This window comes from Gopherus flavomarginatus, chromosome 1 (genome assembly GCF_025201925.1).
Source record: "Gopherus flavomarginatus isolate rGopFla2 chromosome 1, rGopFla2.mat.asm, whole genome shotgun sequence".
Taxonomy (NCBI): Eukaryota; Metazoa; Chordata; order Testudines; family Testudinidae; genus Gopherus; species Gopherus flavomarginatus.
In genome coordinates, this window is record NC_066617.1 from 237,538,814 (window position 1) to 237,565,082 (window position 26,269).

Genomic DNA, 26,269 nt, shown 5'->3' on the forward strand with positions numbered 1-26,269 from the left:
TAAATGCCACAGTGTTGGGTTACTGAGGTGTTCTTCCCACCACAGGAATGTGTGACAAAGTTCCTCCTCTACCTTGGTGGGTCCTGCGCTTATTGGCAGATTTGCTCACCTCAGTGATCTTCCCCACAGTCTGGATCAACTCCTCCTGTGTCTGATCAGGAGTTGGGAGGTTTGGGGGGAACCTGGGTCTGCCCTCTACTCCGGGTTCCAGCCCAGGGCCCTGTGGATTGCAGCTGTCTATAGTGCCTCTTGTAACAGCTGCATGACAGTTACAACTCCCTGGGCTGCTTCCCCATGGCCTCCTCCAAACATCTTCTTTATCCTCACCACAGGACCTTCCTCCTGGTGTCTGATAACACTTGTACTCCGTAGTCCTCCAGCAGCACACTCTCTCACTCTCAGCTCCTTGTGCCTCTTGCTTCCAACTTCTCACACGCACTTCCTCTCCTCTAGCTCCTCCCTCCCTGACTGGAGTGAGCTCCTTTTTAAACCCAAGTGCCCTGATTAGCCTGCCTTGATTGTCTGCAGGTGTTCTAATCAGCCTGTCTGCCTTAATTGGTTCTAGCAGGTTCCTGATTACTCCAGTGCAGCCCCTACTCTAGTCACTCAGGGAACAGAAAACTACTCAGCCAGTGACTAGTATATTTGCCCTCTACCAGACTCCTGTACCACACTGGCCTGGGTCTGTCACAAATGTTAAATGTTATTATATTATGGTCACTATTTCCAAGCAGTCCTGTTATAATTACCTCTTGGACCAGATCTTGCACTCCACTCAGGACTAAATAGAGAACTGCCTCTCCCCTTGTGGGCTTCTGTACCAGCTGCTCCAAGAAGCAGTCATTTAAAGTATTGAGAAATTTTGTCTCTGCATTTCATCCTGAGGTGACATGTACCCGGTCAATATGGGGATAATTGTAAACTCCCACTATTATTGAGTTCTTTATCTTTAATTCTTTTAATTCTTTCTTCTTAATTCTTTAATTAGTTCTTTTTCTTTAATCTCTCTTAGATTAGAGAGGCTATCAAAATTGTGCAAACTTAGCAATTTAAGTTGGGTATGCAGAGAGAATTGGAATTTAAAGGAAAGTCTGCAGAAAACTATGACTGGCTTTGGTGAAACTCTGAAAACTTAAGGTGAACGTTTTGGACATGCTCTCCATACAAGCTGTAGCCTATCACTAAGTTCATTGTTTTCAAGCACGCCTTGTCTGATGGACTCTTTTAAATAAGTTTTCACAGTCCATTTGCTCATAAACAAATTGCCTCATATGGAGAGCAAGAGTATCCTGGCTGGCACTCATTGGTTCTCTTACACCAACATGTGTCAATAAACATGCACAGAACTGAATAATAATAAGAATACTATACCCAACCTCATATATAATGCTTTTCAGCCATAGAGCTCCTTACCTAGGAGCTCAGTATCATTAACCTCGTTTTACAGATGGGTAAACTAGAGGGAACAGAGATGAACTGACTTGCCCAAGGTTTCCCAGCAGTCCAGTGTGACAGCTGGTAGTAGAACCCAGTATTTCCAAGTCCCAGTCCAGTGCTCTATCCGCTAGGTTGCATGAGCTCAAATACAAGGAAATAAATGCCCTTTTCTCTCTCAGAACAATAGTGAGTCACGTTGGCTTGGTGGGGTGGGACTGTCATACTGCTACTGCCCACACTATACCAATACCTATTCTAGCTATGCGAAAGACTTCAGTTTCCTAGACTGTTGTCCTGATGCCCTGCAGCAGCAAAACATTCACTGTGATGTAGGAAAAAAAGCATCTGAGGCAAAGAAAGAAGTTGTCTGTAGTAACATGATAGAAAAAATAAACCACATTCGATAAATTATTCACATAGCCAGCACCAGGAGGAAAACACAGCAGAACAGAAACATGGAGTATGTTGGCAGAGAAAATGAGTAGAGGTTACTTATTTTAGTAAGGTTTTTTACTATTATTTTGTTTATCTTACAATCAACTTTAGAATCATTTTAACCAAAAATCCAGCTGAGGAGTAGTAACAATATCAACTAAAATTGTTTTTGGAATTTAAAACAAAACTAAGAGCTTCAAACACTGGTTTGAGATTACAAGATTTAGCAGATGTAGGCTATATGCCTACAGGTCTGGACTTACCCATATCTAACCTTATTTAAAAAAGGTTTTAATGGTTTAGGCAAAGCATTCCAAACCCAGGTGCTTTAAGTTGGAATTCTAAATCCATATTTATGCTCCTGAATAAAAATGTCCTGAGTTTGAAAGGTGCTGAGCTTCTGGAGCTCCCCAGGATTTTAGTAGGAGTTAAGGGTGCTCGGTAGAGAAGCTTGAAAAATTCCAATTATTTGGCACTGGAAATTTAAATAAAAAAATCTTCTTTTCATTTTTGTCACAATTTCCCATTGATTACTAAGTTCTGTAATTAAAACTGAAATTTTGGGGCATAGAAATGTTAAAACATTGTTTTCTGTTTGTTTTCTGTAAAAAAAACCCAGAAAATTATCTTTGATTTTTGTTTTGTTTTTTTGCAAAATTCTAAATTACTTTTAATCTAAAACTTTTCAGTGAGTTGTAGTGCTTGGCACCTCTGAAAATCAACTCACTTCTATTCAGGCACCTAGATATGGATATAGGACATCTATTTAGGAAACGTTTAAGCACACGCTTAAATCCATCCCAATTCAAGGTAGTAAGGCAGCATGTTTTTCTTAGTCTCTTTAATTTCAAAAGTTATAGCTACAAGGAATAGCAAGGTTTTCTGCTAAAACTAGCTATGATAATAAAATAATCTTACTGCATATTGGCTATTCTTACTAATATTAACTTCACAAACAACTTTTCATCTGTGACTTCCAGACATGACTATAGATTACAGTGAATTAATTTCAACCGTCTATAATTCTGAATCATGAGCCTTGGTGACTCTGCCATTAGATTAAACAGCAGCTTGAATTGGTTTCCCCTTGCATGAATAGCAAGAGTTACTATTGCCATGTTTATAGTTGATAGATGAATAAAAAATTCCAAAGAGAAGTACTGTAGTGATCTCAGTAGGGACCAATGCATGTTGCTGATGGGAAAAGCTACAGTAAGTTTTTCTTTTGCATGTGTTTAAATCTCACAGATGTACACTATCTTATAGATAAAAACCCTAGAGTCACACAGTTTACACTCATAGTTAGCACCCTAATAAAGAAAAAGGAAATGCATTTTCAAAAGTTTAGAAAAGTTTCTCACTAGGTTTGGCTTTCATACCTCAGATACACTAGATCTATTTGTTTTCAAATATATTCAGATATAGTTATTCTAAAAGGTGATGTTGTTACTAAACGTGTATCCTGCATAAACAAAGCATGATTTTTTTAATATCTGTTACTCTGCCAGAGCAAAAGCATCCCTCCAACCATTGAAAAAGTGCATTGCTAATCTAATCTCCCACATTTCAGTTTTCTATCCCAAATCATGGATGCTATAAAGTTGTGTTTTTTGTTGGTGGGTTTTGGGGTTATTATTATTTTTTTATTTCCTTTCAATCTTCTTGCTAGCCAGAATGCCTGAACTCTTTTTTTGCTCAAACTCTCCAAAAATGTCCAGAGACCATACCGGGAAAATTTTAGCCCCAAATTTAGGAAAATCATCTCAATGAAAAAGGCCCTTTAGAATGGAAATACAGCAGGTAACCTTAACTGTATCTATTACTATTCATGCATTCCAGCCATGACTGGTTATATATATGTTGAAACAAGTATTTGAAGTAATTTGAACTGTTTATAAAACTAAAAAAAAAGAAGGAATATGTTTTCGGTGTGGCAGTTATGTCTTGGGGATCAGTGGTCAGGTTGTTATTGGGATATGAAATGTGAATGATAACAAAAAAAACCAAACAAACAGAAAACATGAGCAGTAATTAGAGATATTATAGACTTTCTTCACACCAGCCCAGCAACAATCTCATTTGAATCCAGCAGCAGGAAGCTTCTTGGAAAATTGTGCTTTGAATTCACTTCTTAGCTTCCTGGCCCATGTAGAGAGGCAAAGAGGTTACCACTGCTTGAATGGATAGGCAGGAAGGAAGAAAGGAATGAGGTGTGAGCAGGGTATGTGTATGCCCAGGTGCAAAGATCAGATTACAGGTGGGGAGCTAGACAGAGCCCCACAGTTCCCACAGAATTTCCTACCTGTCCAAAACCTGGAAATAGATTTTCAGGGTTGGAAGGGACCTCAGGAGATCATCTAGTCCAACCCCCTGCTCAAATCAGGACTAATCCCCAGATGGCCTCCTCAGGGATTGAACTCACAACCCTGGATTTAGCAGGCCAATGCTCAAACCACTGAGCTATCCCTCCCCCCTTAAATATTGTGTTGAAAGCCTAATTTAATGAGATTTCCAGACAGGATTAGCTCAACTCCAGACTGGTCAGTTAGGATACCGCAAGGTTCACAGAATCATAGAAATGTACGACTGACAGGGACTTTGAGAGGTCATCAAGTCCAGCTCCATCTTTCACTGGTTGTTCATGTGGAGGTGTTCAATGGCCTATCTGAAATATTAGTGGTCTTCTCTGGTTCTTGGTGGACAGGTAACCAGGCCTCATTCAATCCGTGACAAAACCAACAGCAATACTTTCATGTTATGACGAGCGAGTGTATTGAATTTAAAGTTTGAATGGATCTATAAATGGTCAGTAAATTGCTGATTATCAGATAGTAGGAGATCAGTAAGAAGATTCACTATACAGTCATTCATCAGAGACTTCAGATGGTTAATAGAACAGTACTGAGATTTCAGTTCTCTAAATGACAGATGATGGACTGCATGTCCTATGGGTTTGTCTCAGGAGAGGGAGCAAACAGAGAACAGGCAATAATTGAATGACTCAGAACAGATGAAATCACATGAGACCTACTTGGAGATGCACTGTGAGTGTGTATCTCACTCTGACAGGTACATCTAATGGCAAAGCCACAATGGTCAGATTCAAGTGAGAACACCTACATTTAAAAAAAAAATGACAGAAAATAATTAGAACACAGTTGAGTGTTTCGTCATTCATTTCTTATTGAAAACCTTTGGGCTTTGAGAGCAGTCATGAAAATAATTAGCATATATGTTGTTATGAAGACAACAGCTACAAAAATCCATTTTGAACAAACTTCCAATCAGTCTTTCTTACCAAATACAATTTGTGCTAGCTTCAGAGATCACTTATTTTCTCTTTAATTTGTAATCCCTCTCTTCTGCTTCCAAATTGCTCATAGCAGTCTATTGCCAGATCAACCCTAAAGCCATCAAAGGTATTTCTTTTCCATTTCAGAAAACCATAATCATGCACTTGGCATGAGCAACTCTGGTGTATCAAGTTAATGACTGTAATAGACATTTAATTTTATAGCCACTATGCACAGAAATGTGAATACTCCAGGAAAACAACAAGATGCATTTATACCCCCATGTCTCAGTTCTTCATTGCTCTTTGTTTTGCCCTAGTCTGCTTTATCATACAGTCTGGATTGAGAGGAATGATTATAAATTTTATGCCTGCCACTACAATTCTGTATGGAGCTCTCAGAGAATTTTTACTAAAAATCACACTAATAATTATGAAATTGCTGTTGTAGAGTCTGTATCATTGAAGTCACAGGAGTTTTGCCACTGGCTTCAATGACAGCAAGAGCAAGCCTTTAGTATTGTTCCTAAGAGCTGTGACTAGATTTTCAGTTGGCCACATGTGGAGGTGGTTTCATGATACATTCTGAAAGTATAAGGTTCAGGGAAATTTTCACACATGTCCAAACACAGATTTACTGAATGATGCCATGCAGCAGCATTGCAATGTTCTCACAATGTAAACAGTTACAGACAGTTGGCACTGAGTCATTCCCATCATTCCCAAGATGTTTGGCAGCATAAACCATGGGGATTTTTTCTCCCTCTCATCAACACTTAAATTTCTGCTAAATCCCTGTATTTATTTTTTTTGTTCAGCCTTACTGCGCTAACACATGGATTAACGTATTGACATGTTTAATATTCTCTTCTTTTTGTTCATGGGAACTTTAAATGCTTATGAGCAGCAAGGAACTGACACTTCCAAAGTTCTTAAAATCCCTTGGTTTTATATCCGGAAAAGCCTGGAAATCTGCACATGGCAAAGCATAACTGTAATGTATATTTTCCTCTTCTTTTTTGTATTGCTGTTTTGTTCATTTAGACACTAGTATGAGTCGATATCACGTCCAGTGGTTCCCAGAATCCTGTGTGCACAATGAAACTAAAGGGCCTGAAAAAGCAACTGGCCTGACCTATGTAAGTTGAAATTCAGTCCCTTGCTTAACTTGAAGTGGTTTCCAGTCATCAAGGATGGGGAAAAGGAGGAGGGAAGTGATATGTAATAGCATGCAGAATGTTTTTTACCTGTCATTGGTACAGTAGGAGTGGTTTTTATTTTTTCACTTAATTGCAGAGTAGTGATATATTTGCGTTTGTTGATTTAACCAAACATGAAAGGTAGTCTAAATGAATGTACTGCATTCAAATGCTTTACATGGGTTTCTGAGGTGTTCATATTACACTACAAGGCAAACCTGATTCGTGATTAGCACTCCCGGGAACCACCACTATACAAATACAAATATTGAATATTAATCAAAATAAGCAGCTAGGCTTGTTTTCAGACATAGGGAGGATCCACAAGCAAGGCTCCCCCTGAGAAGAATAAGAGATGAAGACAAAAGCCTCACATGGTAGATGATAGACATTAATGCTGGAAGGTGCAAAGATATCATACTGATTCTCCATCACTGGCAATTTTAAAATCAAGATTGGATTTTTTTTAAAGATATGCTTTAGTTATAATAGGAATTAAAGTCAATGAAGTCTTACGTCTGTATTATGTAGTAAGTCAGACTAGATGATCACAGTGGTCCCTTCTGGCCTTACAGTCGATGAGTGGTGGAGTATAAGAACCTGAATAGAAGAGAGAAACATTCTAAATTATTATAGTTCTGTATAAATAAATATTATATCTCAATTATATTTTAGCAATGGCATTTCTTCCTACTGAATGTATTGTCCAATCTAGTACCGCTCTACTCAAGTAATACGCTATACAAAGATTACATTACTAAAATTGACACACCACACTCAAGTCAGGGAATAATGAAGGAAACTTCAAGAAAACTTGATCAGCCTTTCTTTTTCACCCTGTGCCATAATAAGAAGTCAACTCACTGAACTTAATGGCAAGTAAAGTTAGACTAAATCAAAGGGGATAGTTGGAATTTACTGCTGTCAGAGAGTGAAATACTGTCAGTGGATTTAAAAAGAAGATAGATAATTTTGTGATCAGTAACAACATTTGGAGTTATGCATGCTAAGATAAGGGAAAACTAATTAAAAAAGTTTATTGCCACTAGAGGTCAGGAAAGATTTTTTTTCTCCATGAACAGCATTGCACAACTGGCCAGGTGCATTATGGTTTTTTGCTTTTCCTGTAAATTATTTTACAGTAATTAGTCTAGTCTGATTTGGAAAAACCTGTGTTTATTTGTAAGTTCCAATCAATACACTGAGATACTGAATATTATTCTAAAATGGGTGAGAAACTACCTTTAATAAACACATGGTTGCAAAGGGTCTGATGCTGAAAACCATATTCCGTTTAGGTCTGATCCTGCTTCCAGTGATGTCAATGGCAAAACTCCCATAGACTTTACAAGATGTGCAATCTGACTCTTGAATCATCTTAAATAGGAATTACAGGAGTCAGGTTTTCAGGATCAGCTTCTAATACTGTAATATGCTACTTCGGATGTATCCTGAGCAATCTGATGTGGCAATCAAGGGGCCTAGTCCTACAATACTTACTCATGCCAATAGTTACCTCAGCATCAAAATGGTGATTTGTTTACAAGTGATGTTCTAAAGGGACTGCACTGGAATGTTTCAGTAATCTATTAGTCATGCACTTTTCATGTATGCAGTGTTGCTGTATCCGTGTTGGTTCCAGGATATTAGAGAGACAAGGTGGGTGAGGTAGTACCTTTTATTGGCCAAACTTCTGTTGATGAATGAGACAAGCATTCAAGCTTACACAGAGCTCTTCTTCAGGTCTGAGAAAGAAAGTCACAGTGGGATCATTCAAGGTGACGTGGCCCTTTGAAATATGTGTTAACTGCTTATGCTAAACAATGCTGTTCAAAGCTTGTATTTAGCCTTGACACTTTGAGTTAATTTCCCAGACCTGAAGAAGAGCTCTGTGGCCTTGGCTACACTGGCGCTTTACAGCGCTGCAACTTTCTCGCTCAGGGGTGTGAAAAAACACCCCCTTGAGCACAGCAAGTTACAGCGCTGCAAAGCGCCAGTGTAAACAGTGCCCCAGTGTTGGGAATGCGGCTCCCAGTGCTGTAAACTAATCCCCACAGGGAGGTGGAGTACCCGCGGCAGCACTTTGAAGTTGCAAGTGTAGCCATACCCTGTGTAAGCACATAAGCTTGTCTCTCTCACCAACAGAAGTTGGTCCAATAAATGATATTACTTCATCCACCTTGCCTCTCTAATGCACTCTCCATATCAGTAATGAGAAACTACTTAGCTTAACTCTAACACTCTTCAGCTGTTTTCAAACACAGCGTACAAAACTTTCAGAAACACCTAAGTGCCGTAAAGAACTGAAAATCAGTGGGACTTGAGACCCTAAATCATTTAGGTGACTTTCAGAAATTTTACCAGAAGCTAGAATTTCACTTATTAAACTTGATTTGAACAAAAACATGTATGCAGGGTTTTTCAAAGGTGTCAGGGCTCTTGTTTAGCTGTTGCCTTAACATATAACATATAACATATAACTTTGTTTTATTGCTCAGTTGTGGATTCTTTCCTGCTTAGAAGGATAACGTTGTATCTAAGGGTGGAAGTAGGATGTCCTCAAGGAAAGATGTAAAAGGCCTTCTTGGGATTTGTATGCACGTTAAAAGGAGTTCTTAAATGTAGATTAAGCCTGTCTTTCATCTCAGCTTAAATCAGCTTCCTTACATTTATTTAATTGGATTAGCATTTTTCATCCTCACACTGCCATTCCCCACTGCCATCGTGCCAAGGGATTGTTCCCTGTGTTAGAAGTTAGCTACTTTGATGCAGCACGACTAAGATACTCTGTAGGATTGAAGAAAGTATCCAACCACTATAATAAGGTTTTCTGATTATAATTTAATAATAATATAGGCAATATTTGCTTTGTTCTCTGAATAAAAAACACATTTGTATGTGCTAATCTTGTAGAGAAAAATGCACTTTACTAGAAAAAAAAACATTTAATCTTATGCCAACATTATGGTTTTAAAAAAAGGTTTATTTGCAGCATATATTGTTTTTCTGATCTAGGAAAACTACATAATTCTTCAGGACCTGTCATTTTCATGTAAATATAAAGTGACTGTTCAGCCAGCAAGATCTAAAGGTCGTTTGAAGGCTGAAAGTATTTTCTTTACCACCCCACCTTGCTCTGCTCTTAAAGGAAAAAACCACAAGCACATTAGTTGTCCTGCTGAAGGAGGTAAGTCACGGTCTGAAGAACATGCAGAGTAGATTTCAAGTGCACTTGTGGGCACTCAAAAACAAGTTTTGTAAAGCAATTCTCAAACGTGTTTTGAAAGACTCAGAATAAGTAGAGGAGACTTATTTTTGTGTATCTGGAAGTCCAGGAAATTACCAGGATACCCTGGTAAGTAATGTTTTTCAACATTAAAGATAGGTTTCAGAGTAGCAGCCGTGTTAGTCTGTATCCGCAACAAGAACAGGAATACTTGTGGCACCTTAGAGACTAACAAATTTATTTCAGCATGAGCTTTCGTGAGCTACAGCTCACTTCTTCGGATGCATAGAATGGAACACACAGACAGGAGATATTTATACATACAGAGAACATGAAAAGGTGGAAGTATGCATATCAACAGGAAGAGTCTAATCAACTGAGATGAGCTACCATCAGCATGAGAAAAAAACTTTTGAAGTGATAAATAAGATGACCCATAGAAGGTGTGAGGAGAACTTAACATAGGGAAATAGATTCAATTAGAGTAATGACCCAACCATTACCAGTCTCTGTTTAAGCCTGAGTTAATTGTATCTAATTTGCATATTAATTCGAGTTCATGTCCATAAACACTAACTCAGGAACCTATCCTTGCAACAAAGCCCGATGCCAGCTCTGTCCACATATCTATTCAAGTGACACCATCATAGGACCTAATCACATCAGCCATGCCATCAGGGGTCTGTTCACCTGCACATCGACCAACGTGTTATATGCCATCATGTGCCAGCAATGCCCCTCTGCCATGTACATTGGCCAAACCGGACAGTCTCTACGCAAAAGAATAAATGGACACAAATCTGACATCAGGATTCATAACATTCAAAATCCAGTGGGAGAACACTTCAATCTCTCTAACCACTCAGTGACAGACTTGAAGGTGGCAATTTTGCAACAAAAAAACTTCAAAAACAGACTCCAAAGAGAGACTGCTGAATTCGACTTAATATGCAAATTAGATACAATTAACTCAGGCTTAAACAGAGACTGGTAATGGTTGGGTCATTACACTAATTGAATCTATTTCCCTATGTTAAGTTCTCCTCACACCTTCTATGGGTCATCTTATTTATCACTTCAAAAGTTTTTTTTTTCTTGCTGATGATAGCTCATCTCAATTGATTAGACTCTTCCTGTTGGTATGCATACTTCCACCTTTTCATGTTCTCTGTATGTATAAAATAAATATCTCCTGTCTGTGTGTTCCATTCTATGCATCCGAAGAAGTGAGCTGTAGCTCATGCTGAAATAAATTTGTTAGTCTCTAAGGTGCAACAACATTAAAGAGTCTTTGAACTCTTTTAGTAGGAAATATGTCTAACAAATACTTTAAAAAGTTTTCCTTGTTACAAATGCAATCAAATTAAATACATAGGGGTGTGGTTTTACCAACTTAACAAGGCTATCATAGTTTTGGTTGGTCACTTAGATAAGAATTTCAGAGAAATATTCAAGTATATATTGTAGCAGTATTATTGCAGCAATGATTTACATTGCTATGCTTTTTTTAAGTACTTGTTTGTGCTGGAAAATTTTAACAGTTATATAGATAGAATTATACAGATATTAATTATACCTTTATAACCCACCTCGTGAATGCTCTTATTCCAGTATAAGAAGGCTGTTTTTGGTCTAACTTATCCCCTTTCCCAAATAAGCTATAGCAAAAAACTAAAAATTAAATAAAAATTTTTAAAGTATTTTTATACTAGTATAAATGTCCACACAAAGAGTTATACTGGAATAACTGTATCAGTTTAAATTCAAACCCTAGGTTATATCCAAAACTACTTTCCTGTGCTGACAAGGCCTAAGGCCGTACACTTTAATTGCCAGTGCTTTGCACCTTGTGTAGTTATTTACACCTGTCCAAAGTGAATGTAAAATGCTCCCATTTTGAACTGGCAGATAGCATACCACTTTGCATTCACTTTGCACAGGTAAGTGACCAAACAAAATATGTCAGTTAATAATCAAGCTATGGGACTATACTATACTTTTTACCAGATGCAATACTGAGACGTTATCTTGAAACTCTCCTAAAACTCCTAGAGTTTATGCTGTTGCCTCTTAAGAAAAGAGGTGGCAAAAAGTTGGCATAGTCCTGAGTAAACTAAATAAAGAAATGCAATAGACACATCAAGAAATAGACTGTGACCTTGGGATCTCAAGCTATCTTAACACTATTTCAGCTGTTCCTCAAACTGTAACTTATCTTCTTGCCTCAAATTCTTGCAGCATCAGTTCTCCCTAAAGTGCTGGCCAAACCCGAGAATCTATCTGCCTCTTTCATTGTTCAGGAAGTAAATATTACTGGTCACTTTTCATGGAAGATATCAAAGGCAAATCTTCATCAGCCTATGACAGGTTTTCAAGTCACCTGGGCAGAGGTTACTACAGAGAGCAGACAAAACAGCTTACCCAACAGCATCATTTCCCAATCACAGATACTGCCAGCAGTAAGTTTGTTTTCTTTTTATTGCTGGGGGCATTGCATGTTTGTGTGCATGGCTAATTTTGTATTTTTAGTCACAATTTAGCTGCCAGGCACCATGTGTGTTTGAGCAGAAAATGGGTTCACTTTCCCCCCCTTGTTTGGGATACGTCTCCAGAACAATTACTCATCTTGATGACACATCAAACATTGTAATGTGTGTGATTGTCAAATTAGCAACCATATTTGAGATATGCCTTAATGAAGGCAAAGATCATCTAGGCAGCAGAAGATATTTTTCTTTTGATGATCAGGCCACTCTGTTCCTAGGATAGTAAGGATTTGTTAATTCTTTGATATCCAGGATGGGAAACTTAGAGGGGTTACCCTGAATGCAAGATAATTTCTCTCTCCTTTGTATTAACCTTTCTTCTGCTCCATCTGGATATGTGCTTTGTGGAAAATAAAGCTCTTCTCCCTTTTCTGCAAATTTGGACCAAGGTATAAAGGGACACACCCTCACACTGACTGAGAGGGGACTAACAAGTTTCTCTGGGCCTGTTCAACACTAACAAAATGCAGGTGTGAGACTTGTTCTACCAGGGTGGATGGGGGAGCAAGGAGCTTAAAAAGGAAAAGCTGCCACAGGAAGGGCTGTGGGAAGAGGAAGAAGGCTGCTCTGCTTCAGCTTGGCTTGCTGAGAAGGAGACAAGTAAATAATAAATTAATGGAGATATCCTGTCTCCTAGAACTGGAAGGGACCTTGAAAGGTCATTAAGTCCAGCCCCCTGCCTTCAGGGTCAAACTGCTGAGCTATCCCTCCCTCTACCCCGCCCCACCCTCAAGGAGAGAAAGCAGCACTGTTTCTGTCTGTCACTGAGCAACAAGCCTCATTGCTCCTGAAGATGCACAACCCAGCTGCAGAGCAGCATGCCCCATGGAGAAGCTGGAGGTGGACCCTGTTTAGACTAAGCCTAAAGGGCTGACTCAAGAAGACTGCCTGAGATCCAGGTCATCCTTACTTCTCTTTAATTTCCCACAGACTCCCCTCTCCCAGAAGAGAAGAAAGAGGGAAGGGAAATTTTCTTTAGTTTGTTTGCAGGGTCGATGAGGTGGGGAGGAAGCTGGTACAAATTATTGTGACCCAGTGATCCAGAAAGGGGCCTGGGGTCCAGCTTTGTCAGCCCTGTTTAGCCGATCCGCTGTTGCTGGGGGGACCCAATTTTTTTTTTTCACCGGGGCCCAAACCTGCTCTTTGCAGCCCTGTTTGTTTGCTCCAAGAACCCTTTGGGCATCTGTGAGGAAGTGAGAGAAAGACATTGCAAGGACCTGAAGCAGGGTCTGGAGGGAACTTGAGGGGATCCTTGCCCCCTTTACAAGGACAGTTAAATAATGATAATTCAAAATAGAACTAGATCTCTGTTCATATAAAGTGGGAGAAGATTTAACTTGCACTGTTCCCCCTTTTCTTTGCAAGGGCTCCAGTTCCTCCTGTAGTAGTAGCAGCAGCAGCAAGCAGGAGGGAGGCCATTCAAGAGGTGTTGCCAACTCCACCAGAGGCAGAGGTTGCCACTAAGCACCCAGTGGTCTTTCCATTGACTTCAGTGAGCTAGATCAGAACAAGTGTGCTGCGCATACTTTAAATGCTCTGTCTGTTGCCTGCCAGAAGAAATTCCTGTGCCAATTCCTAGCATGCTAGGTGTAGCTACCAGGTGGAGCTTACTTTGTGTTTGTTCAGTGTTTGGTTCCACAGACATTAGTTTAATGCCACTAGTTCAGTCCTAGGACTACTCCAGTGGATGGTTGTCTGGTGATTCAGCAGCCCAAACGAATTTGGGAAGAAGTTGAATTGAAGGTCTGATTCTTCACTGCATTTCCTTGAGTCATTTACATGTGTGCATTCTCATTTGGAAGTGTTTTACACCTAATTTGCACTTATTTGTTTGACTGTAAATGATCGCACAGGGTTCAAAGCAGTGAAAAGTCTGGCCCAGGGTTAATTAATATTTGAACACTCTCCACTTCAAAAATGGGATTAAAAATTCGGGGCCTGTTCATTAGCCTGGGTAGCTGAGTGGATCTATACTAATTTTCACCAGCTGAGGCTTTTGCCCTTGACTCAAAAAGGCCATCAGTTTACAAATCAATGGCAACTAAAGACAAACATTGGCTTCTATAAAATATTTTATGAGACATACAATGTACTTGTTATCTGAAAAGTAAATAAAACCTAGAAATAAACTCAGTTCATGACACTGACACTTTAATTTCAGGAAACTGACTAGAAAATTGAAGTTGGAAGTATCTGGAAGTGGCATAAGTTATCCTTAACTATAGGGAAAGCTGTATTTTAAGGGACAAGGGAAAAATGTCCTATAGGTGAACTCTATGAGTATGTTTACACTAGAAACGTTACAACTTCAGGGCTGCAGCTGTGCCACGATAGCACTGACTCTTACTACAGTGACAGAAAGGGTTCTTCCATTGACCTAGCTGTGTTTACACTTGGGTTATATATCAGAGGGGTAGCCGTGTTAGTCTGGATCTGTAAAAACAGCAAAGAATCCTGTGGCACCTTATAGACTAACAGACGTTTTGGAGCATGAGCTTTCGTGGGTGAATACCCACTTCTTCAGATGCATAACTTGGGTTATGGTTGGCTTAACTACTTCTTTCATGGGTATGAATGTAGCTAGGTTGATCTAAGATTTAGGTGTAGACCAGGCCTGAGAACTGGCTTTTTTTCAAATTCTTGCTCTACCAGGGATTTTTTATACCAACTCTTTAGGAACATGCTAACCAAACCAAAAGAATAGTAAACTACATAATAAATGTATGAAATCATTAAAACAAAATCTTAAGAAAACAATCTGAGGGAGTTGCAACACAATTTTAAAACAAGTATGTATGTGAAAAAGAAAGTATCTACTTAATGTACAATGTCTGGATGGATCAATTTTGTCTATTATTTCTGGTAGACATAAGAATTTATTCCATTCATATATTTTTAGGATCATTATGTGCTGACTGTCCCCAACCTGAGGCCATCAACACTTTACCGATTAGAAGTGCAAGTGCTGACAACAGGCGGGGAGGGACCAGCTACAATAAAATCTTTCCGAACACCTGATCTGCTGCCATCTTCACCATATAGTAAGTGTTGTGACCTGACATAAAAGTATTTGCACTAGCATACGTGCAGAGAAAGGCACTTAAAACATTGTCTACTGCAACAATTAAAACAAAGTCATGGGATTTTACTGCTCTAACCCTTTATACAGTGTCAAGTATCAGAGGGGTAGCCGTGTTAGTCTGGATCTGTAAAAGCAGCAAAGAATCCTGTGGCACCTTATAGACTAACAGACGTTTTGGAGCATGAGCTTTCGTGGGTGAATATCCACTTCTTCAGACGCATGTGGTGGAAATATCCAGGGGCAGGTATATATATGCTAGCAAGCAAGCTAGAGATAACGAGGTCAGTTCAATCAGGGAGGATGAGGCCCTGTTCTAGTAGTTGAGGTGTGAGCAGTCTTAAACTGTTCTGTTTTTAGAGATATTATGGATTTCAGGGATAGTCCCTATAATTAAAATGGAGAATCCTGCTGGAACATTTAATAGCTCTGAAACCACAATGAACTTTTGAATTGCATCCACAGTATGTTTACCACACAGCTTTTGTTGTTTTTCCCCATATATAAATACATATAAAGGGTAAATGAACCCAATAATTTTAGAGTATTTAGCGCGTGAATAATGCTATTGTTGCTCATAATCACTGTCTTCCCACTAATGTAACACTGCAAATTTGCACCAAGGCTTAGTAGAAACAACGGCTAAAAAATAAAAATAAAAATCAGAGCCACAAACTGTTAACCAAGGGACATTAGTAAATACTCTGTTATGATATCTAATGATCAGTTACACAAATATTGGTTCAAGTTAAAAACAAACAATCCACCTATTTGGCATTATAGGCTAAGATAGTAGCTCAGATTATGAGCCTCCAAAACTTGTTAAATTCAGGTCGCTCTTTGGCGGGGGGGAAAACTGCAAAAAGGTAGTTTAAGTGATCTGGTGATATTATCTCAGGACCTCAGGGTCATGCTGAGGCCATTGCAAAGTATTATAGCAAAGAAAATACACGTGTGGCACAGCCAGTGCATTGCTTTGTGAGAAATCTATGGATAAGACATCTAGGATACTGAGGTGCTGTAGAGAGAAATGCAAGTAGTAAATAATTGGCTGAATTTAGGAATTAAGAGTTCTACAGTGATCGGAGGTTTAGAATACAGGGTATCTGACTTCTTGGTTATCTTGAAATCCAGACTAGATTAGAAGTGATCCAAAGTCTGTACTGTTTCCTGGCTTTCTGATGACCTATATGCACATATTTCCATGTGCCCAGATCTCTCCTCCCCCTCAAAGTTCTCATGACAATTGGCAGCCTCATCTCAGAGACCAAGAATTGAGAGGAAATGGAAATTTTACTATCCCATGGCAATGGAACCTACAGGACAGGGTTGATGAGCATTATTAGAGCAGCATGGGAATTTTGCACTGTACTGCTCATTCTGTGCATCTTCAATCCTAAATATGATCAATGCATCACCTAGTGTGAGCACTGAAGTCACTTTGAAACAAAAGAATGGGAAGTAATTTCTAAGGTCCTAATCATCCCACTGCACCAGACGTATCCACCAAGGAGGCTGGAAGTGCCATGAAATTACCATCAGAGTTTCCAAGACATTGTTCCCGCAGCAGGAGATTGAGAGATTCAAAGGCAGAGAAAAAAGTAACTTAAAGGACTTACCAGTATGCTGGAGTCCTGAGCGGGGGTGTGGCCTCAACCGGAAATGGTGGAGCCTTTCAAAATTTAAAGGCCCTGGGGCTCCAGCTGTGGCTGGGAGCCCCAGGGCCTTTAAATCCTCTTGGAGCTACCAGTTGCAGAGGGGGGTGGGCGCCCCGGGGCTCAGGGGCAAACTAAAGGGCCCAGGGCTCCTGCTACTTGGAGCTTTGGGGGAGCAGAACTCGGGCAGTGATTTAAAGGAGCTGGGGCTCCGGCCGCTGCGGGGAGCTCTGGGCCCTTTAAATCCCCACCCAAGCCCGGCTGCCAGAGTTCCGGGGGTGATTTAAAGGGCCCAGGGCTCCCCGCAGCAGCTGGAGCCCAGGGCCCTTTAAATCACCGCCAGAGGTGCAGGTCCAGTCTGGACTATACTGGCTTAATTCCACCTCTGCTCAAAGGAAGAATTTATATTGCTCTGTGAAAGAGTGGATTCCTCTGAGATCCTCCAGGAGTGTCCACCTGCAGATCCTATGTCACTTTATTTCTGCTCTGCTGCTTGTGCACCTGTCCCACTACAATGCAGGCGTACAGCAAAGTTATGCTATTAAGAACTCTCCTACCTAGTGCATCCAGAACCCCACTAAAGGGGCATCCACAAAACAGAGAGGAAAATTATTGGTTCTTCAGACAGTGTTAATTTTGGGGAGTATTTCACACTAGAAAGGGTTGATGGGCAGATAGTGTATAATTCCACCAGCGCCCCCTTGACCTCGTTCTTCTCCCCACTCTGTGGATCTGGAACTCCATAGAGCTGCCATGGAGGGACATCAAGGGAGAAGGGTGAGTGATGTCACTCAGAGATAGAAACCTCCATTCCATGTCCCCTCTAGCAGAATTCCACTGGTTTTTCATTTCCTCCATCTGCGGAGGGGCTAATGTGGCTCTACCTATTTGACATCAAATACATAAAAAATGTAATATCTAGAGGTGAAAGATTCTGAATCCTATTAGCTATCCCCTGAGCCATGGAGTCCCATTAGTCTCAAACCCATGAATAGATACCATAGTACTATGTTTAGAGCTTCATAGCATAGCAACACTTAACAGGTGCATAATTAGCTCTTATCAATGTTTCCAGTCAAAGCCCTGAGTTGTAGGGCATTTGCCACTGATTTTAATTGAAGTTTACATAGTAATATATGAACTGTGGTTATTTTCTTCTCCCCTGGAAAGACTGTGACCCCAAGCCATTGCACATTATTTCAGTTAATATTGTAAATTGATTGCACAATATAAACAAAAAAGGCAAAGTATGTTATTTCTTAGACAATAAATGCTGCCTAAATTTATTTTTTCCTGCATTTTTATGCAGTTAGATTTTAAGAAGTTGCTTACAACAAAATACTATTTTCTAAGCATTTAGAATAATTCAGGTTAGTTTTATGGGAACCAAAGAAATATCTAACAAATTAGTCATGATCCAACAAAATAGTTGACCTACTTGGATCCTTCCATCCTTTCAAAATTCCACTGAAGTCATAAGAACTGTGTGTGAGCATGTGTCAGAACAGGTGGAGTTTTTTTCAGGTTCAGGGCCTTCTATGCAATTATTCCAGTGAAAGGATGGATGGTCCAGTGGTTACAGTGGCAATCTGGGCTGTAAGAGACCCCGCTTCTAGTCTTGCTCTGCTGCAGACATTCTGTGTAAGTCACCTGGTATTTCAGTTTTCTGCCTGTAAAAGGGGGATAATAGCATTGCCCTGCCCTATAGAGATGTTGTGGGGATAAAAATTTTAAAGATTGGGAGATGCTCAGATACTATGGCAGGGGTCGGCAACCTCTGGCACGCAGCTCACCAGGGTTTGTTTATCTGCCACATCGGCAGGTTCGGCCGATCCCAGTGCCCACTGGCCGCTGTTCGCCATTCCAGGCCAATGCAGGAGGGAGGAAGCTGCGACCAGCACATCCCTTGGCTCACAGCACTTCCCGCCGCCCCCATTGGCCTGGGACAGTGAACCGCGGCTAGTGGGAGCTGCAATCTGCCGATCCTGCTGACACGGCAGATAAACAAACTGGCCCGGCCCTCCAGGGTGCTTACCCTGGTGAGCTGCATGCCAAAGGTCGCTGACCCCTGTACTATGGTGATGGGTGCCTAATTATTTTATCGTATATACAACAAGGGTTAAAAGTGGTGCATACCCTTTCTTCTTTACTTAGGACCTCATCTGAAACAGCACCATCCACATCACTACAAGCCACCCCCAGAAAAACACTAGACTGCTTCAGATGATTAAACAAATAACTGAGAGAAAAACTGAGCTCCCACAAGAAGACCAGAAAAATGCACATCTGTAGGAACAATGAATCAATTTTTTCCAGTGGAAGTTATCTTCCTGTATGATTTGTAGCTACTTCTACATAGTTTAAGCATGAAGAATAGTATTTGTACCAATGCCAGGTTGAAATGTACAGCAACTATCATGACAGTACCACCCCTATTCTGCTAACTGAAGATTGCATCCAATTCAACACATCTGAGAAAAATCAAATATATGTTTGTTGTAATAACATTTTGTTTCCTAGGTTTAAAGTACATTGAAGGGGTGCAGTGAATAACAGAGGGTTTTGTTTTCCTAATCTTTATAACAATATCTGAGACATTGTTCTTTTATGTATACATAACTTAGAAAGCCAGAGGTCAGATCTTCAGCTGGGGTAAATTAGCACCTCTCAGTTGAACTCGGTGAAGCTGAGCCAATTTACATCAGCTAAGCCTATACAGTAAATAGAGTTTGCCATTAAAAGGAGATCTCTATTTATCTAAAATAAGTGCACAACCAAATAAATAGGAATAACAGAAACATACAGTTCAGTCTGCAATGGAAACTACTATTAACTTAACAACAACAAAAGTAGATCATACTAGCTGATGTATTTTCTTAGTAGTATATCTATATTTTGTGTGGAAATGGTATCATGAAGCTCTCTCCTTAACAAAATGTGTTAACAAGGGAGATTTTCAAAGGCATAAATTGCAGTTAGGTGCCTAACTTCCACTGGTGTTCTATAGTAGCTGGACACATGCCTTTGAAAATCTCCCCTAATTTGTTTTTTTATATAGATATTGAAGAGAATCCTGTATTTTCCCTGTTAGAGAACTAAATAGTGAATTTTAGACATCAGCATTCCAAGTTACTTTGGGGTTTCTTTGGCTTTTGGATGTGCATATCTATTTCCCCTAAGGATCTTTTGGACAGTAGAATGGCTGTGCTGGCTACATGGTACTCCGCTCACAGAATTATGTGACAATACAATGATGTCTGGAAGTCATTCGCTTGTAATTTATTTGACTGCATTTTTCAAATTCAGGCATGAAGGGTACCCTGTTTTTTAACTATAAGGGAATGCAGGTGACCTTATTGTGCAATGTAAACAGGAAGAGTAATTTGCCACAGAGAGACAGTCTTCAATAGTAAAGAGAAACTGCTTGGCTTTATGATCAGAATGATGGAAAATTTGCCTCTATACACTGTGGCCATACAAATAATCCTGATGACGCAACCTCATGTCCAAAAAATTGCTGTCTCTGCGTTCTCATCTGCAGATTACATTACACATCTTTAAATGAGAATAATACATCTCAAGCTTTCTGTAACTTGAAATTGACAAATAACTTCATGGAATCCCCCAACAACAAGCACCACAAAAACAAACAAACCCAAATCTGACTACAGATAAAGTTTCTGTATTCGACTTCTTCCTCAGATACCCTCAGAGGAGGAAATGCTCCTTGTCAAAACAACAATAAATATTCTGAAGAACACTAAACAAAAAGATAACATAACTGTGCCTGAGACTGAAAGAAAATGGCTATGCTCAGCATACCACAGCACAGAAGAAATTCAAATACAGATCATCTGCATTGAAAAGATTTGACCAGGTTGATGCTACCAAGAGTCAAGAGCCCCACTGCAATTTATGACTAGTTTGTTCATTCAGTTTTTCCAGTATTTGAATTTTTTTTTTTAAAAAAAAGACAACTCAGAGATTATTTCATTAATTTTGCATTTCTCTTTCTATTTTCCCTGGTACCTTTTTGATATATACACCCATGGAGCAAATAACTCCACAGAGCTGTCTTTAGGGTACAAGTCTTTGGCCTTGGATAGTTACTTCACAAGGTATTAAGGGCTGTTCATGCTTTGGAGCTACAAAACAAACAAACAAAAAAAAACCCCAATACGTACCATAACTTCTCTTCCCTATTACATAATGCGAGCAAACTTTGAAGGGAACTGTAATTAACAGAAGGTCCACTATTTTCACTCAACTGAAATCTGACATGCATCTAGGTACACAGGTCTTCAGAAATAAATTACTAAATCTATGCAATTTGAATAGGATCAACTCATGGCACAATTTTATACATATAAATTACATAGGACATAAATAAGGCTAGGAAAGTACTCTGGTGTTAGACTATGACACCTAATTCCCTTAGGCTTCTCAGCCTAAATTTTTTGACCAGACTCTATTCTCTGTAGCGCTGGAATAAATCTAGAATAAATTGACTGATGTTAACAAAGCTATGCTGAATTCACATTGATGTAACTGAGTGCAGAATTTGTCTCTCTGTCTTTTTGAAATCCAAGTTGATGACAAACCTTGGATTCAAGAAGATAGAACCGGGCAAATTAACAGCTCTTGATTATTTTGCGATAGGTCTTGATTGTTGTGTGGAATGTCATATTCCTCCAAATGGTTTGAGCTGCTTGCAAGATTTGTTACTTTTTCTTAATTGGATGTTTCAGGAGGAGACTGAAGTTCATTAAAATATTTATAAAATAGTCTGGAGGTTTTTATATATTTATATAAATGTAGATTATTTATTATAGGACCAATCAGCCTAACTCAGGCAAAACTGTCTTTGAAGAATTGCTATTGAGTTTTGCCTGAGTAAGGCCAGCAGGATTTGACTCTTTATATCTTGGAGATAAAGGTGAATGGCATGGGAGTGGAATGAACAGATTATGGTTTATAAATAGATGATTAAGACGTTAATCTTGCTCTTTAATAATCAGTTTCTCAACTCAACATTCAGCTATAGAAATTTCGTGGGAATAAATGATCCTGAAATCTTATGAGTTAACCAAACCATCAACACATGGGGCATTAAATGATACCTTATTTGTTCTTAAATACCAGCCATTTTCATATAATTATTTGAATTTAACATCATATATTTGAAGACTTTTATGCCTAGATCCAGTGGGAGTTAGGCACCTCAATACCTTGAGGATATGGGTCTTAGTGTCTAATTCATAAATCCTCATTTACTGAATTGTACAGGGTTTATTACTGTCTAAACTTTATGACTAGTCTAAAACATGCTAACATTGCATTCAGCAATGGAGTTTGAAATCACTACTTGAGATTTTTAGTTAGAAATTTTTTTCCTCAGTTTCTCAGTAATCAAGGTCAGATATGGATAGTGGGATATTTCTAGGTACACTGCACTTTTACACCCATATATTACTAATTTACTTATACTATTGTGATTGATTTATTAGTTAAATCCTGGATGGCATACATTTTGTTTGCTAATGGAAAATTATAGGATTATGCCATTTTTTGCTCTAACATTTTTTTTTGCATTTGAAGCTATTTTTTTACATTGAATGCTGTTTAAAAATGAGATTTTTTTTTCTTATGGCAGTTAATTTTTGTGCTTTTGATAGAGCAGAATAAGAACTAGACAATATTTTTATCTTAAAACTTAAAAAGAGAAAGGTTGTACCATACTATTATGGGTGCCATGTGGTATTCACTGGTAATATTGTTGAAAGGGACAAGAACTTCTTACAAATAAAAGGTCAGAACTTCAAGATACTAAACACCCTCGACTTTCATAGCATTTCTCTGTAGTTGAGGGAATAATGCAGCAACTCCCAGGTGGCACTAGTATCACGCACAAAATCAAAGAAACACTTGTCGGTTCTTTCACCATTAATGCAAATAGGAATTTTACCATTGCCTTCAGTGGAAGCAAGATTGAGGTTGAAATATTCCATGGGCCTAATCTGAATTCCTTTCCTACCCAACACTCTCATTGAAATCAGAGTTCTGGATATAGAGGCCCTGCTTCAGGAAAGCATTGCTATTCAGGACAGAAATTAAGTACATGCTTAACTGCATTGATGTTAATAGGACATAAGCACATGTTTAAATTAAACATGTGCTTAATTCTGTCTTGAATAGGAATGGATTTAAGCATGCCCTTAAGTGCTGTCCTAAATAAGCACCTTAAAGAACATAGGATAAGGCCCAGACTGTTTTAAATCCCCTGTACAACACTCTTAGAAAATTTATTTTTGCCCTATGTATCTGTAAAGCTAGCTGTGATATTGACTTATTTATTAATTCCTTTTCTTTCCCTGTATGCCAAGTATATTCTAACATTTTTATCAGTACCTGTGAACATCAATTACTATAAATACTGTTATGCAAACTTGTGCGTTGTAACCCGGAATCTGATGCTAATAAGCTGTTGCATGTAGTTTTAGTAAATAAAGAAAAACTTTATTTAAAAATGTAAATGAATACCTGCAGATGTGGATGATGGTTATATATGGTTTTGCATGCCCAAACTCATTGTTCAGTTATAGGCATGAAGTGTAATGACTGTCTTACCTCTACTGAATATATTAGTAAGGTACAATTTACAAAGTAATTAACAGAGGTCTATATGTGAAATAATTTTTCCTTTTTACTTAATTATATTGTAATGCAGAGATGACAGAACTACTTATCTGTTGCCCAAATTGGCTGTAGAAATTATGTTCCTATAACTGTCATTTAAAGTCAATATTTATTTATGTATGTAATACCGAAAGGTTGATTTGTGTGTATGTGTAAGTCTGTCATGTTATTTAGAGCAAAAATGCTTCTTGTAAAAACATTTTGTAAAAAACAATGTAATTGTAAATAGAGTCTGATATTCTGTTACTCAGTATTTTCATGTTTAGAATTTGTACATACTGTTTAAGTAATAAACTATCCTTCTACATGGAAATGTTGCTTTATTATCTCCTGCAGAAAGAGCTTATGCTTTTGCTTCTATTAATTCCTAGTCTTATCCTCTTCTTCCATAAATCAGCTTCAAACTGCATATCTTTTCTGTGTCCATGTGTCTCATATCAGGTTCTGGAGAATGTTAATAAGAAAGCATCCTATTTTAATTAAGTATTTCAGAGCTTGACAGTCATCACCTCACAAGGCTTTCATCACATTTGAAATCATTATTCATAGTGTCGAAATAGAAACCATTAACACCAACTTCTGAGGTATCGTGGTTTTTTTACTTTTGGAAGTGGTCTCAAAAATCTCATACTACATTGGGATTTCACAAGAGTACATTCTGAAACAGTTACTCTCCGGCTATAATCCTTCAGTAGAAAAATTTGACAGTGTTTCTGTTTAATATAAGAGAACACAGTGACACTATTCATTCACCTTTGCTTTTTACAAATGGATAGAGGAGGAAGAAATTAAAATGTTACCAATTATAAACCAATGGCTTGACCCTGCAAACTTTTCATGTATGAAACTTCTAGTGAAATCAATTGGAACTTCATGAATGACGGGCTTCTGAATTTGATCCCATTGTTAAAATTGTATTATTTTAATTAAAGCAAACAACTAGCTTACTTCAATATCAGGGAAATCTGCTGATGGGCTGTGGTGGTTTGTTTACCTGCAGCGTCCGCAGGTTCGGCCAATCACAGCTCCCACTGGCCACAGTTCACCGTTCCAGGCCAATGGGGGCCATGGGAAGTGGCGTGAGCCGAGGGATGTGCTGGTCGCCGCTTCACACAGTCCCCTGGGCTTAGAACGACGAACTGTGGCCAGTGGGAGCTGTGATTGGCCGAACCTGTGAATGCTGCAAGTAAACAAACCATCCTGGCCCGCCAGCAGGTTTCCCTGATGGGCTGTGTGCCAAAGATAGCCGATCCCTGCAATAATACATGTTCTGCTCCACAATCACTTAGGAGAGATGATGCTATTGTTTCCAACTAAGGGTATATCAATGATACTGATCAGTAAAGGTACTTGGATAGTATGATGATGGGGGGGGAAGGGGGAGGAGAGGGAAATAAATACCTACCTAGAGGAGAAAGCAATGAGCTGTCGTCATTTATCAGGTTTTTCTGCAGCTATTAGACACAGACTGCATAAAGGATAACAAATTAGAATCCATTCAAACCCCAGAAAGCTCCTCTCTTAGTAAAGATAAAAGCTTCATTACACTGCAGTACCTCATGAAGAAAAGAAATTTTTACTGCTCTTTTCTTCTTTTTACAGGTATTATATTGTCTTCATCTAGATAAATGCCAGCCTCCCTGAGAAAGGCCTTGAGCCAAAATACTGGTCTTTATCCACTCACTGACAATACAACACCTGTAAAAGAAATACACTGTGAAGTGCAGTGAGGGCATAAGATTTGAAGTTAGGATGACCAGACAGCAAGTGTGAAAAATCGGGACGGGGGTGAGGTGGTAATAGGAGTCTATATAAGAAAAAGACCCCAAAATTGGGATATCTGGTCACCCTATTTGAAGTGCGGTCAAAGCGTAAAATGCCAGTTGATTTTATGGAAGTATGGTTCAGTGTCTCCTAGTAGGACTAACCCTGTTTGTACTATTTGCAACAGCCTCACTCATTTGAAGATTTGAATATTGTCCGTGCTAACAGCCTACATTGAAATAAGTAATTAAAGATTTGGAGGTGCAGACTGAAACTTGATGCAAATATTTCATTGAGTGCAACATGCTTCCAGACCTGAACAATTTAAGATTACATGCTTTAAGAATTTTCCACCTATGATGATGACTCTTTCATGAAAGAAGAACATTAAATGGACAATTCTAGCTTTTCCAACAGCCAAGCTTTTGATTAACTGATGACTCAATGGTATATTCCTTTTGAATTATTCTCTTCTCAGTTCTTCAAAGCCTATGCTTTCTCTAAAGACATTTTCTCCATCTCAAATGCAAATCAACTTTTGGAATATTTAAATATTGTTCCCAACTGACCCAAGAGAATAATTTGTAATGAATCATATATTTGATGGATTAAACTCTTTTTTCCCCTATTTTCAAGTTGTCTGGAAAAAGAGTCTGATTTTTCTCAAATTTACTCATTGAAAATATTTTGTCAGATAATTTCTACAAATGATTCTGGGTTTGTTGATGGCCACGAGAAAGTAGTTCATTGCAAGTAGCCAATATTCTAATTGAATAACTGAGAATTTTTGTTTAGACACACAGGGTCAAGTCGTTGGCTAATATACATGGTCAAACCCCATTGAAGTCAAGAGAGCCGTGCCCCTTTACAAGAGTAGAAAACATGGTTTAGAGGTCACACAATATGTTTGTTTCCTTATAGGGGTGGAGTGTGTGATGGG

At 38.8% G+C, this 26,269-nt stretch overlaps 1 protein-coding gene across 1 annotated transcript in view; it reads left to right on the plus strand.

Moving 5' to 3' along the window:
• Window positions 1-20,824, plus strand: part of ANOS1 (anosmin 1) — a 194,478-nt gene extending 173,654 nt beyond the window's left edge. The window contains exons 10-14 of the mRNA XM_050963697.1: window positions 6,209-6,303; window positions 9,379-9,550; window positions 11,828-12,048; window positions 15,035-15,176; window positions 19,024-20,824. Of these exons, the coding sequence (XP_050819654.1) occupies window positions 6,209-6,303; window positions 9,379-9,550; window positions 11,828-12,048; window positions 15,035-15,176; window positions 19,024-19,082 (689 nt within the window). The 3' untranslated portion in view covers window positions 19,083-20,824. The remainder of the gene's footprint in view (window positions 1-6,208; window positions 6,304-9,378; window positions 9,551-11,827; window positions 12,049-15,034; window positions 15,177-19,023) is intronic.
• Window positions 20,825-26,269: the final 5,445 nt, after the last annotated feature.